Source organism: Egretta garzetta, unplaced genomic scaffold (assembly GCF_000687185.1).
Source record: "Egretta garzetta isolate BGI_Z169 unplaced genomic scaffold, ASM68718v1 scaffold136, whole genome shotgun sequence".
Lineage (NCBI taxonomy): Eukaryota > Metazoa > Chordata > Aves > Pelecaniformes > Ardeidae > Egretta > Egretta garzetta.
In genome coordinates this window covers 2,726,800-2,742,419 of record NW_009260066.1, presented here as the reverse complement: position 1 = coordinate 2,742,419, position 15,620 = coordinate 2,726,800, and the positions used below count along the sequence as shown (strand labels likewise).

Sequence of the window (15,620 nt, the reverse complement as noted above, 5' to 3'; positions counted from 1 at the left end):
GGCAATGTAGGTGGCACAAAACACCCCCTGGCAACACCTGGCACTTCCAAATACCCAGTCAGCAATCTGAATATGTCTTTTTACTGCATATGGATGTTTCTGAGGACTCCTAGATAAATGTTGAACACTTTGATCTCTCTGAAAAAGCAGCATTCATATGTAAAAAAGAAGGATTTAAATTACTGGTGGCAAAGACCCTATCAAATTCAGTGGGGCTATGGCTACATCTCAGTGTTTCAGTAAAACCAAACATTCTGAAGTTCAGGGAAAGCATCTCTTTCCTTCAATTTAAATGCAGGCCTGATTCTGACAGTCACTCAGTTTTATCAACCAAGCAAGAAGTATCTAGCCAGCAAAACTTAAATTTCAATTAAAAACCAAAAGACAGCAACAGCTACATCCAATGTACAAAACTAGGCTTATTCATGTGAAACTGAAATTTTTGACATGCAGAGTTAACTACTAAGTCAGAGTCGCATTGCTTGGTGTAAATGCAGATTTCTTTATAGAAGAGGCAAGCAAATAATATCTGTTATTTCTCAGTCAATTGAATTAAATGTAGTTTGTTAACACTTGGTTCTCAGAATTATGAAACGTTTTCTCTGTAATAACATTTTTTGGTTGTCTCTACTCTTATTCTCAGGAAAATCCAGCATATTTGCATCCATAATAAGGTTTTTCCTGTATTTAACATGCTTTCTCCCAAACTACTTCTGTAATTGTAGATATCCTCAACAGTATGTACACATTCAATAGCAAAGAAATTATGAACACTATACAGCAGCCAGAATGGATTACATTTTGAAACATACAGAATAACTTAAAGAAATTTTGAGTCTTATCCAGTAAAGCCTTTCTCCTAGGAGACCCATATATGAATGGGGAACTAGATCCCTTCTGAGTAAAAAAAACCAGAAAGACAGAAAAAAAGGGTTTGCTTTTATTACCTCTTTAAATAAAAACAATTTTGATAAACCAAAGCAGAAATGTATATTTTTACTTGTGGAAACAAAGTAATGTTTGTAAGCTGTACTACAAAAGGAAGCTTTTTCCTGATTTACTTTTGTTTTAGTTATAGAGACCCCAGCAGTGCTGGTTGGGTTCCACTGTACTTTGTGACTGTAGATTGTACAAGCCACACAAACTATTCTGTATTCAAAGACTATGCTTATTTTATAAAATTATACAGTAGGTACTGTCTTCTCTCAAATAGGTTCTAATACTTTTAAAGTGAAATTATTATAGAAACATGCAATTACTTATAGGATTCAGGCTGACAGGCCATACACTTAAGCCTCTATATTGAATGCATATTCTACATAGCTAATAGTGTTATTCATATGCAGTGCCCTGAGAGATTTCGGTAGTGCATCAATAAGGATAATTTCTAACTGTGGATTGGGATTGCTCTTATTAATTTTTCTCCTCCAAGTAGGAAATTCAAATTGTGAAAAGTAGAATTTGCATCTTAACTTGACTTACATATTATCTCTACTTTGCACCTTAGGAAATTGCCAGATATTAAGTTACAGTTAAAGCTTCACCAATACCATCACAGTTTACTGGAATCAGAATAATTTTATTTTACTTCCTGACTCAATCATGTTTTGAACTGTAAGAATGATCCTTTGTCGTATGTTAAAAATGTGTAAATTGCGAGCCATAGTTTGACTGTTACCGACTATAGCTAACATCTGTCTGGCTAAAGAAGCATTTCCTTTCATTGGATATATCTGATTTGAAGAACAACCCGCTAGAGAGCTGGATAGAGCTGAATCTTGGCAGTTCACTGACCAATTAATTATTCTGAAATTCTACTTTATCCTAAAGAACATCTTTATCTCAGCAAATAAAAAGTTCATTTAGCAAACCTTGTTCCACAAATCACAGTTCTGTTTTTGCTGATCTCATGTCTATACTACTGTCACTAAGCTTAATATTATCCAAAGCATGTTTCCAAGTTTCATTAAAAATTATTTAGTCCTTGAATAAATCGTCACAGAAATACTAGATGTTTATACAGATAAATACATTTCAACTCCTTTTCCTGCCACTGCACCCACACACAAATCATAAGAAAGGCAGTACTCCTTTTGCTCTAATTTCTATGTTAAACAGATTTTTATTTGCATTCTTCTCAGTATTCTTGGTCATATCTAAGAATATATTTTCATTCCAAAGGACGAGAGAATTGCTACATAACTAGCCTCAACATCCATAAATCTAAAATATTTGCGGAAATAGAATCCTTTCATTTTTCATGACTCAGTATTTACTTTAGATTCTCTTAACTTTAAGCGTAAACAGTACTTTCTTGCCATACTTTAAAATCTTAGGAGAAATCTAAGAAAGTTAAGATATAATTCCTATTATGTGATAACAATGACTGTGTTGAAAAACGCTGTATTTTCAAAAAACAATCTGAAAGCCAAAAAGAAAAGAAAAACTTAGATGCTCTCCTTCAGTGAAGAGGTATTTTTCTTCTGATTTCGGGTCTTGGATCAATCGACTTACAATGCAGCAATATAAAGACAGCATTATGCCCTTGATGTTTGGTTTGTACCTGGCCTTTCATTGCCTGGCAAACACAAAACAAGCACTGATGATGTCAGCAAAACTTGCAAATGGAAAATGGTTCTAAATAAGCTTTAGTTTGTTAAAGAAAGAACTGTGGGATATAGTTTGATGTAATAGCACCTTAAAGTATTTACATTATGAGTAAAGAATCAAATCGTTTTGCAGGTCTGTGCAGGAGAGCTCAGAAATAAAGATTCACTCGTGCATTTGCAAATGTGATCACAATCTGTCATTTGACCCTCCTGCCAAACAGAAAAGCATGACAAGCTTTGAAAGACTGCACATCTCCCATATTTGTGATGGAGCATTTCCAAAGGTGAAGGAATTTAGAGGTTAACTTCCTCCCCGCCTCCTCGCCGCCCCAGCAGCCTGGGGGGGTTTGCTTGCATTAGTAATTTTTTGCGAAGTGACACAATACTGGAAAACATGTTGGGCAGGACCCCAATGTACCATCAGCTTAAGATAAAGCCTTTCGCACCGTGTAGGGTCTAGCCTTCTGTCAGTACAAATTACTGAAGAGGCTTCATAAAAAACATCTATATTTGTGAACTGGATTATGATACTGATTCTACAGCTCCCTACTTTTAACAGGCTGAAGAAAAGTGAAAATTATTAGCCAAGAAAATCGACTGAAAGCTTGATTAGCAGCTGGTACAAGTCTTGAGATGAAGTTCAAAACCCAAGATCTAAGCAGGGACACTGGGAAAAATAATTGGCAAAATGGAAATGATTATAGTTCAGCTTTTGTAATGTTCCAGGTAAATGCGGGGATGTAATATTTTCTTATCTAATCAAAGAATTAGCACTGCCACAGTATTTTTAACTGAAGAAAGGATTAAAAAACTTACTTCAATTATCAAGCAATATCACATTTTCTTTCTGAAGTCACCATGGGATCATAGAGAAATATGGATCTTTTGTTGTCAGATACACCTTCACAGTACTGGAAAGCATGCACTGACTTGATTTTGTAAGCATATTAGAAGTGCTTGCACAGTGTGAAAAACATAACGTTGCTCTGTGTTTTCTAAAATTCGCCTTACTAAAAGGAATTAAAGCAAAAATATCAATATCCTCCAGTCCTTCCCCTATATGCAGGACTCTGATATTCATACACTGAGGATTACTCAGCCCAAGGCCTCTGTATTATTCTTTGCAATCATTTGCCTCCCTAGTTTTTCCTTCCACAATCAATACTAAAAAGAGGGAAATTGTATTTCAGGCAGACACAGCCAGACTCTCAAAGTCAAACTGACTACAGACAATGGGGAAAGGGTATTGTTCATTGTAATATACTAGTCTCTAAAAGAACAGAAGAGCAGAATTTGACATTTTTCTAGACTGTTCTAAAAAAATACAATTTTTTTTTTACTAATAAAACAGGATTATAAATTTAAACATTCCTAGCTGCCACCAAGCCACAACCTTCTATGTCAAAGTGAGATAATTCTCTTGCTGATTTAAACAGAAATCTTTGCTAATCATGCAAAATGTCTTTGTAGTCTACTTGTGTCCATGTCTGTTTAAACAGTTTATTATCCATTGGCTATTACAGATAAAAAGGGAAGATCAGTCTTTTCAAAGCTAACTTACCATAGATCTTCAGAAAAAAATCAGTTTTTGAAGAAAATACCACCAATCATATTGCAACTCCGAGGTAATTCTATGCATAGGTCATGTGAAAATATTTCCAAAAGTTGAGAGTAACAATAATAAGAAAAAGTCTTTTATTAGGTGTTATACATTCTGACCCCCTTGTGTCTAAGAGTGTATTCTTTTTTCACCCCACTGACCTTATTTTCAAAAGAAATCTATTCTGGTCTATTAAAAATGGTATTGTGAATTAATTTCCACTGAAATTACAAGGACAGAATCACAGGATGGTGAGGTTGGAAGGGACCTCTGGAGATTACCTAGCCCAACCTCGCTCCTCAACCAGAGCAGGTTGTCCAGGACCATGCCCAGTCAGGTTTTGAATATTTCCACAGACGGAGACTTCACCCCACCTCTCTGGGCAACCTGTTCCTGTGTTTGACCACCCTCACCGTGAAAAAAGACACAATGATACTACTTTCTGTGACACAACTTAGCTGAAGCTGTCCATCTTGGTTTGACACTTGCTATAAATGCATCCTTCTTTGCCTGCAGGGTTATATGGTAATCTACAGAATATCATTTTAGTAGGCTTCAATCTATTCTCTTAAAGTTATCCAAGTCAGTTAAAGAAAAGAATTTTACAGTTGTCACTTCAGAGGTTCATTCAATCAGTAAGTCATTGGGCCTGACAATTTAATCATTCACATCTATTCAAAGTTGGGTAAAATTGCTGTAAATGACTATACAGAATGCAACACAACAGTACTCAGTCTGAAATATGAAACTACAGAAGAAAACACAAAAAACCCCAAATCACAAACCCTCTGACATCTGTAGATATAAAAACATTTCAATACATTTGAAAACTGCTTACTTTTCCTCGGCTGGCAGTTCTGTCTCATAAGTAGCCATCTTAGCTCCTGTCCCAGCAGGCTTTGCTGTCCGTTGTCTTCGCTTTCTTCTTGGAGTGGTATTAATGACATCTGGGCTACCCAGAAGGGAATCCCTTTGTTCTCGTGCTGCCAAAAGGAAAAAGACCAAAGATGAAAATAATTTGAATATGAAGTACTCAAAGACAATTCTTAAAATATATTTCGTTTATTTTTATTAAAATCTCTATACTGCTAATATGGGCTCAGGTTTGACAGCAGCCGGTGTCAAAACGAACAGATGACATGCAGGGAAATTCAAAAAGACCAAATTTAAACTAGAAGGCTAAGTTCCCTTGACATCTCTTTGTAGTCAGTGGAGAGAAAGATGGGCAGTTATAAACCAGAAATACACTGATGGTCTCCTCATTCCTCCTTGTAGTCTCTACAGTAACTAGAGAGGTAGCCTAGAGAGCCAGTTTCACCTACCTGAAGTTAGTCTTTGTCACCTACAGAATAACTGAGGAAGATGTGCACGTGGCACAGGGAAAGGAGCCTGAGTGTTCTGCTTACTGCATGGCTTTGTTCAGATGCTTGGTCTGCAGTATGGACAGCAATACACACCCAGAACAAAAAAGAATTAAATCATTTTCAATATTCATTAGGATAAACCCTGGAGAGAAGGTTATTGCCATGATCAAGCACTGTATTTTGTAATGTACTAGTCATTCTGCTACCATGGACCTCCAGGCAGTAAATCCTTGCAGTTTCTGCTGGAGACTCCCTGAAAACAAGGGGCAGAAAGACTGACGGACAGCCTGATTTCTGTTCAGTAAGGCAAGAAATCATCCGTCTGGAGTAAACCCGTGCATAGACAGCAGCAACACGGGCTTACTGCTCTGCCCATGGAACAGGTAGCCCTGGTTCAGACTAAACCTCTCAAAGTGACAAAGAGTAGTGACAGTCTGAAAGGAGGAAGAATTCCTAACAGCTCGCAACCTGAAACTGGATAACCCGTCTAGGTTTCCACTGAGTCCTCTGCTGAAGGTGTGTACAGTAGGCTCTGTCCAGGTTCATTCACCTATGATTTTAATTCCCATCATTACTGCATAATCTGTGATTTCACACATGGTTCACATTTGTATTATCACATAAATTCATAAAGGATGCATTATCTACACTTAAAAAACAATCCCCTCTTGGCTTTGACAGTTATCTACTTGAAGCTCAAAAGTCAAGACAACCAGATCCTTCCTTAAGCTAACCCCCCCCCCCACTGCCTTGCTATTAATGCACTCAGGAGATGTGTAGACATTTTTATTCCAGCTACCAACATCCTGTAGTATGCTTTTATTTGGTATGCCTGCTTTAAAAATAAAATCTTTAATTACTTTGAATTTTCAAGATAATGTTATCCAGAACAGCAGACATTTCAACTGAAATACATTAAATAATAATGTGGTGATTGAGGCTGATGCTATTACGGTAACTTCCCTGATTATTACTTTCTGTGTGTTTTAGGAAGGTTTAATCTTCACATGGATGAAAGATACCATAATTTGAGATTCAATACTGAAGGTTTTCACAGAAGGTAAATAATAGGTCCTATTTCTTCACTCCTTCCACTGTTGTTATCCACATCTATTGAAAATGAAACAGGAAGAAAATATGCAACTTACAAGTTAACTTTTTTGCTGTTTCTCAAAAAAATGTGTTTCTGACCAAGAACACTGCTAAATTAAACATGTAAATAGAGGGTCCCTAGAGCCAGCGCAGCCACTGCTTATGATGAAGCATATGCTTAAATACCAGAACCTCTTAGTTTTTAGCAGCGTGTACTACACTACGTCACAGACTTACAGATCTTTGAAGGGTGACGATACGTATTAGCTGACACATTTCCAAGGCACAAGCTAATTAAGAAGTTTCAAAGTCCAGTACAGACAAGATACATCGCCTATAATAAATCGCTGAAAAAGGTTAAATTATAGCCTAATTCTCCACACTAAATTTTAACTCGCTATGTATTCTTTTCCAGTGCTAAATGTTGAAAATATGTTCATGATCGTTAGTTACTATTTGCTGGCAGCAAATATCTAACATTTGCACTAATACTACTTTATATATTCCAACGTCATTTCCTAAAGTCAGCCCCTTCTTAATTAATACACATAAAATAGTTTACCATCAAGAACCAAACAAACTTGAATAAATCATACTATGATAGCTCTTATCCTTCCTTTTTGCTCTTCTCCTCCCACCCTCTCTGCTTTTGCCAAAAAGTAGATCCAGAGGTTATCTACATATACAAAACATACATAATGCTGATGTTAAATAAATAATGTCTCTGTGCTTTTACTTGTGTAATATGCAATGGTGCTTGTGGCCTTTGTGCTCAGCATTGATTACTGCTTAGACACAAATCCTTTTTGTCTTCTACAACAGGCCCTCTGATGCACAAGTGAGAAAAATGGAGGAAAAATACTCGTATTTGTAGCATTCTGCATTTGTGCTAGCTTCGGGCTGGGCTAATCTTTCTAATCTTTCCTGTGAAAACTGATTTCGCTCTTATGAGCTGTTAAAATCAAGCAGGATAAAAAATATTGACCCAAATGACTCAAGTAAACCTCTGCAATAAAGCTGACAATTTCTACCGTTTCTTTTAATAACACCAAGAAGACGGTTTCTCATGCTGACAGCCTAGAATGCAATCTTATGAATAGTAGTAGACTGGCTCATAGATAATGGTTGATCACCATAGGCTTGGGGGTTTTTTGTTTGTTTGATTCATTTAAGCCAAACTACCTCTTAGGTTAGAACTAATGAAAAGATGGTATACACTTCAAGCTCAAAGCATCATGCATCACCATAAGACTTTAAACACATACCCACTATTGCTGCCCCAAAATAATTCCCATTAATGAATTAATTTACAGTACTTGACTAAAAGCCAAAGAAAGCTTCACAAAGTATTATCCATTGTTCAACACAAAATCATTTGGAAAAATGAGAGGCAGTCTTGAACATAAACCTAGTTTTTCATTCTGGAAATCTTTTCTGTCTAAATTTCATCAGCATTTTGAGGAAGTCAAGTTCCTTGACTTCCCAGGAAATTAAATTTATTACTTTGATATTATATAATACAATATGAATGACTGTTATACCTCTGAGAAGAACAGTACCAATTTAAATACAGACAAGCGTGTTGTTTGATGAAAGCCAGCTAATTAAACCACCTAAAACCACAACTGTTGATCAAGAAAAGGGAGTATTTCCAATGTATGATATACCTTCCGCAGGTGAATAACTGCAAGAAACAAGACTGATAAGAGAGCAAGAAAGGGAATCAACGTTCAAGTACTAAAAGAATATTTGTACTAAGAAAATTATAGCCTTTAAATAAAAACTCGATATATTTTTTGTTGTTTCTTTTGAAGAATAATATTATTTTCTAGGTAGAGGAAGTTTTCAAATAAGAAAGGGTATTCTAGAAAATAATTTAAACTGAAAACTAAAAAATGGCTTTCTCTGGTTTGGAAGAGTCAGAATGAAATTAGACCAATACAGTCCCACAATGTTGGGGGCCTGGAAACAGAAGATGCCTTTACTCTGGTACAGAAAAATGCCAGAACCCATTCTCAAGACATTTGGTACACAACTTGCACTGCCAAGGTCTCTGCTGGGAGCAGTCTCTGGCCAGCCAGGCTCTGCCTGGTTGAGCTGGTATAGAGCAAAATCATTGCAGGGAACGTGCTAGCAATGAAAGGGGCAGACAACTTCGCTCAGCTGCCAGTATCAAGGCTGGGTCCTGGCATTGTTTAGTGTACTAACAAAGCATCACGATCTCTGAAAACCGCAGGCATTTTAACACTCATTTTCGTAGCTTGGTTAAAGTTCAGCAGTCCAGTTAAATTTTAAAATATACTTTTGTGTTACTTTATTTTGATATACAGAAGTAAATTATTTAAAAAGAAATACCTTCCAACCTAATATTCACTTTTCAGTCTGAAAAAAACCCTACCCACCATAACTCTGTATACCATCACCTGTAATGAAAATCCTAGAGGTTTGACTTGTCTAGTTATTAGTGACAGTGCTGTACTCATTGAGAGAACAGAATCCATCTCCTCTCACTACAAGCTCTATTCTCAATAAAGGACCAAAACCAGTACTAAAAGCTTAGCTTTGCCATAATGAATATGCAGGGAGCAATGCAAGGAAAAAAATGAGCAGAAGCACTCCAAATTTGAAAAATCTGTTTGCCCACAATGACCTAACTTCACACAGATAGAAAACATACTCTCAATGTCCAAATTCCTGAAAGGTGTACTGCAAGCAAGAAAAAAAGTAGTAGTTCATGAAAATTTACATATAGGAAACACAGCCACAGAAATAACTTCACTTCCCTTCACCTTGCTAGCATATATTTAAGATGTAACAAAGGATCCCCACTTGATCACTTGAACACTTCTATTTAATTCATTCCTATCATCCAAAACATCTGGTAGAGCTGCTACAGTTGCTTAGCTTAAACTGTCCTGTGTAAATCCAGATTAAAACCGTGTACTCTAACAGTATTTTGCAAATGATCTACTGCTGACTTCTAACACAATATGGTGAAAGCAGAACCTGGGCCTTGCTATTTGTAGTTGAAAGACTACATCAGTGTTCTCGTTTGCTTTTATTTCTATCCTATTGGTAACCAGCCTCAAGTGTATTGCATGCTTTTTGTTATCTTAAATAGGTAGAGCTGCTACAGTTGCTTAGCTTAAACTGTCCTGTGTAAATCCAGATTAAAACCGTGTACTCTAACAGTATTTTGCAAATGATCTACTGCTGACTTCTAACACAATATGGTGAAAGCAGAACCTGGGCCTTGCTATTTGTAGTTGAAAGACTACATCAGTGTCCTCATTTGCTTAAGGACACATCCTATTGGTAACCAGCCTCAAGTGTATTGCATGCTTTTTGTTATCTTAAATACTGATAATCTGTTTCCCTTGATAATTTTTTTTTCTCTCTCAATGTTTGTATTCCTCAGCATGCTAAATTACATTAGAATGGGATGTGTCCTTTGCAAAACCCCATGGGATTGGTCCCATTGCTTATAATGCACAGAATTGATTCTAGGTTAACCAGTCACTCCAGAAAAGGAAACACCGCAGAAGAAAACATATTTGAACACTGTCCTGCTATCAGATTTATACCTGATATTTTTTATCAGGACATAACATGGTAATTTTAAAACCAATCGTCAATGTCAAATGGATTCAAGGAACTTTCTTATTTCTGGCACATACCACCAAATAAAACATATTGGGCATTGTAAATTTGCTTTGCTCACAATAAAGAATTTGCATTTATAAAAGAAAATGCTTTATTTATTTTTGCATGGGAATGGAAAAGGGAAGACTTATAAAGGACACAGGCATTTATCCTCAAGTTAATGGCCTTTATTTAAAATTATGTCCTATCCTGGAGATTTTATCAACAGCAGCACAGAAGTCTGTCAATTTTAATTTTTGTTCTGAATGAAAATTTAACTGATTCCTTTTTCATCACAGTAGTAAAGACTTACAAAGATTTGTTCAGATTTTCAGATATTATTGCTAACTTAGGTCCCCTATATCTATCTCAGAGCCCCCCTGTTAACAGAACAGAATTTCCTGGTTGGATTCTGCTTAACTCCAGAGGGCATGTTGCAGGTGTTACTCCATAGAGTTACTCAGCTGAACTTTCACATTCTGCTACCTCTCTTTAAGGAAGCAGATGATTTAACCTAAAATCAGTCCCTTCCTCCAGGATCTTGCCATTTTATCTAGGATGGTTTCTTTGGGAAACAACCAGGCTGCACATACAATTATTGTCTCTCCTGCTTCTGCCCTTGCACAGCATCGGTAGCGGACAAACTAGACTGAAAGAGGACAAAGTGGTCACAAAACGATCACCTAAAGAGCACCAGGATTGCCTGTGACAGCTGCTTCCCAAGCCATGAAAAAGGAAAAAAAAAAGAAAGACAGCAGAACTCATCACTTTAATCCTTGACTATAGTGTAACTTCAGTAATTACCCGGTTTCTCAATCTCAGCTTAATTCCTAAGGGATCACCATAGCTGATAATAATTAGCATCTCTTTGACATTCTCAGCAGAGAGTCTCCTAAATGAATGGGTATGGAAATGAACGTGTCTCACTAATGTAGGCAACTCCTGCAAAGTAGGATTAAGTCATTCTTGACAGGCAATTTAGGAAACACCACTTCTACCTACGCTGAAGTTATCCTGCATATACACATTCTGGCCATAATCAGGCATTTTTCATAAGGAACAGATCCATTCAGGTCACTCAGAGATCCAAAATTAAACATTCGTATTTACGGACCATGCATATGCTTCAGTGAAAGTAATAGGAATATGTCAGCATTTTAGTTTTAGGAAAACAGTAAGAACCATTCTCCATTCCCTTTGTTCTGTTCTACTTTATATTTCATTCTTTGTATAAATTTGGGTTTACTATTCCGTAATCCCCTGGGGCCTAAAGGCAGTTGAGGCTGCAGTTCTGTAAATTTTCTGTCAGTTAGTTATTAACATTTATTTTTATAAAGAATATCTCCATGGGAAGTGTTTATGGAGACACATTTTAAAACAACTCCAGCAAAAAGTTTAGGTCTGGCTATACAAAATTTATAAATTGTATCCAATTCGGTAAGGAAGTTTACATTTCACCTTGCTAAACTGTATTACCACTGACAAAGCATCCTAAGTCTTAAAATGTAGACTTTTCTATTTGCAAAGCCTATTCTTTTCCTGATGTCACTCTTTTCCAAAAGCTTTTTAAATACAATTCTTTAATTAAAAGAGCTTATTTCAAATGTGCAGGGAAACTTATCAAGTTATAATAAAAATCTGGCTGACATACAGTTTCCTTCTCAATGGTTATTTATTAGAGACAGCTCAGGTGCTCATCTGTTACCAGTTCATATTGTCTTGAAACTAGATGGCAAAAAAAATCAGGGCAAATTTGACAAGCAAATAATAAGTTTGGTCAGGAAGCATGAAAAGGTCTCTTTTCATATATCAAAATATCAGGAAAAAAAGAATGCTTTTTTACAAATATCTGCAGAGATTCTGAAGGAGCTCTTTAATGTTGATCATCAAACCCATGATCTCTAGTAGAAATCCCTCTTTTAAAAATACTTTGTTATAGGATATTTCAATGAACCATATGTACTTCATCAGATGACATATTAATTTTCAATAGTCCATAATAATGTGTGTTGCTAAAAAGACTTTAGTAATGTCATTATTCTGAGGAAGTAACTGGTTATAAACATTGTGAAAGGTTATGATTTATCAGTAAGCCAGTGATCTTGAAGATCCTCATAGTATACAGCTGTATACTATATGTTTATAGTATCTCCAGCCCCTAAAAATTAGTACTCGCCTTACAATACAAATAGAAAGCTTCATAATGTGCTCAAATCTTTCCTGACACGGGTCAGGTAAAGGCTCCATTATGAAGCAGTAAAAGCTAAGTGATTGCAGTTTTGATTTCTGAAACCTACTAACAATTAACATTTCTTTCCCTGCTTTATTTTTTATGGGTGCTTGATGGCAATGCTGGTGGCTCAGGTGCTGTGGTGGGTTTTGACAAACCGAAGGCTGTTTGGTGATGAGTTAGGCTGCTCAGCAACAGCATGCTCCAGCTTTGCAATGATCCACTGGCAGTCCAGGTTTATTTAGAAATCCTTTTCCATCTCTGACTGCTGAATCTTTTTGAAACTGTGTATTAATGCTGCACGATGAGGCTAATTTTTGTGTACCATGGTTGGATGCGCCGCTGTCTAGCAGACCAGCACATCCAAGTTCAGGCACAACGACTTTAAAAAGTCGTCGTCTGAAAAGGTTTAGATGAGCTCACTGTCCTGGGTGTGACTGTTTGCTGGAGTCATTCTCTGGACTCCCTTGATGTCCTATTTGGATCATCTGTACCACCCAGGGTGGAGGTAGGAGGCTTCTGAACAGCATCCCCAGGAGACATTAAGCAGCATGCAGGTCAAGTAAACAAAACAAGAAAACAGACAGATGCAAGAATCAAAAACATGAAGCTACGAAAAGCTTTGAAAAAATTTCTGGGCTGTGATCTTTCGATTCAATGTGAGGTAGTGGAGCCCACAGCCATTTCTCACCAGGCATGTAAGACATATAGCTCATGCCTGGAATTCCAGCTGGCATCATTTTTGCTTTAGTATCATCCAAGTACCACCTCTAAGGCTACCCCCTATGTCAGACAATACTTATTATTATGCCTAACCCCTGGCTGTGTGGAGGTGGAGCCTGACATTTGAAAGCCACTCCTAAGGAAGAGTTTGGATGATGGTAATTATATTACTTACAAATTTCAAATCAGTAAGAGATAATTTTGTTAACCTTTATGTAAATGGTCACCTGCAATGCTATTTAGAATGTGACGATAAAGTAGCACAGCTATTTATGAGCACTTTGAAACAAGGCTTCTGAATTAATACTACCAGAAAGTCTCAAACCCCTTGGGCATGCATTTGTAAGAACTACAGCTACTCCTGTGCTAAATTCTTCACCCAAAATCAGTATCTCTTGGATGCTGAAATATGTAACAGTGACTGAAAAGATCTGTAAACAATAAAGCCTTTTGACTTTTTAAAATTTTTTTGTTATTTCTTTGGATAAAGTCCTGGGTCGCCCTTGTGCTTGAATGTCTTTAGATTATCTCATCTGTCTCCTGGATACGTACATAAAAGCTAGGTGGTTTAGAAGATCATCATTCTGACACACAAATTTTATTCACTAACAACCCTGCATGTATCATGGGGCCAGAGAGATCCGCCTCTGTGTACTGAAGGTGGACTTGAAAAAGAAGTGTGAGCTGCACTTGGGCCATAACCTATCCAAGTTACCTGAAGTTGCACCCTGATGCTTTCAAATAGATGGAGCTTAGACTCTTACCATAGAATCACAGAATCATCTAGTTTGGAAAAGACCTTTAAGATCATCAAGTCCAACTGTAAACCTAACACTGCCAAGTCCACCACTAAACCTAAGCACGGCATCTACCTGTCTTTTAAATACCTCCAGGGATGGTGACTCAACCACATAAAGCTACATATCAGCTAGTAAGCAATTATGCCACAAGAATTATTTCTTTCCCCATTAATCAATTTTTGAGGAAATCAATACAACTGAAGGGAAGCCACAGGCTGCAATAACTCTGGAAAATGTATGTTTTCATAATGATGGCATTTTATGGTGGGTAAATCACTAATCTCTACCAATAACTTTATTGTGTGGTATCTTCTAACTCTCTTAAGATTTTTTTCAATTATATTATCAATTCCACTTTTGGGGTATAGATATTTCCACTTCAGGTTGAGCAAATGTTTCAGGTAGAAAAATCTAAAACAAAAATGTATTTAAACAGGAACTTTGCTTGCCCATTTTTCACTATGTATTAGTAAGGAAGTACAATAATGTTTAAACAAATACTATATTCAGATCAGAAGCTATTTTGCTACTTATCTATATAGCAACATAAATGTGGTCCTATCTGTTTTCTTTGAGACACAAAAAGACAGATTTCAAGCTTTAAAATCATTTACTCCAAAAGTTAGTGACACAAGCACTATGACCACTATGCCCCTTCATAAAGATGGCAGGTTTAACCTTGGAACAGAAAGCATCTAAATTAAAACTGTCCTTAGATATGAACATACATAATTAATGATTGGATAGAGCCTAATCATTCAAAATTTCATCATCAAGCAAAAATACTGAGAAAGCATTAAATGAGTAAAAAGGAATGGAGCATTTCCTGCAGTTTATGCAGTGGCTCTACATCACTAACAGCATTGGAAGCAGTCAAGGGTCGCTGCTTACTCAGAAAGTTACTAACATGCTTTTTTACCCCTGATTTCCCCATCTTAATTGTGTCTGTGCTTGTGGTAACTAAAAGTCACCATTACTAGTGGCTGTTTTGTAGTTAGTGTGAAATGATTTAATTTCATCAAGCTCCTAGGGAATATTTGTTACTTGCCGATACTTGAGTAAGACTGGTACCAAAGCATGGATAAAATCTTCTGGGGACTATAAGCAAAAGTTAAGTTTAATAATTTTTTCCCAATCTCACAATCTTCTGGAATCCTGTAACATAAATAATTTTCTAAGGACCAAAGTTATCTAACATGCGGGGTCCTGCACGGCATTAGGGGGGACATGGGATCTGTTCCTGATCCTACCACTGACCTTGGTGAATATCCAAGCTTTGGTTCCTTGTGTTTAAACCATGAGTAACATTTACTTGACTTTATAAAATATCTTGATGCTGAGGAATGAAAAGGATCACACAAGTCAGGTCCAAAGGATAGAGGCACCTCTGTAAATGTAAGAGCTGCTAAGAGGTATTATTATTCCTGTAGACAGCAATTATGTGCATGCGTGCAGGGATGCTGGAGGATGGAGAGGGCAGGGAAGCTATTTCTCTCTGGAGGAGACAGCAAGTCCTGGGGTGGGTAGGCATGAGGAAAGGGCCAGTTTTGTCAAGCAAGG

At 36.8% G+C, this 15,620-nt stretch overlaps 1 protein-coding gene across 5 annotated transcripts in view; it reads right to left on the bottom strand.

Annotated features, from left to right (window-relative positions):
• XRCC4 (X-ray repair cross complementing 4) overlaps positions 1–15,620 on the bottom strand; it is a 182,749-nt gene that overhangs the window by 59,754 nt on the left and 107,375 nt on the right. For all 5 annotated transcript variants that reach the window (XM_009641146.2, XM_035896607.1, XM_035896608.1 and 2 more), the window contains one exon: positions 5,048–5,192. In XM_009641146.2, coding sequence (XP_009639441.1) covers positions 5,048–5,192 — 145 coding nt within the window. The remainder of the gene's footprint in view (positions 1–5,047; positions 5,193–15,620) is intronic.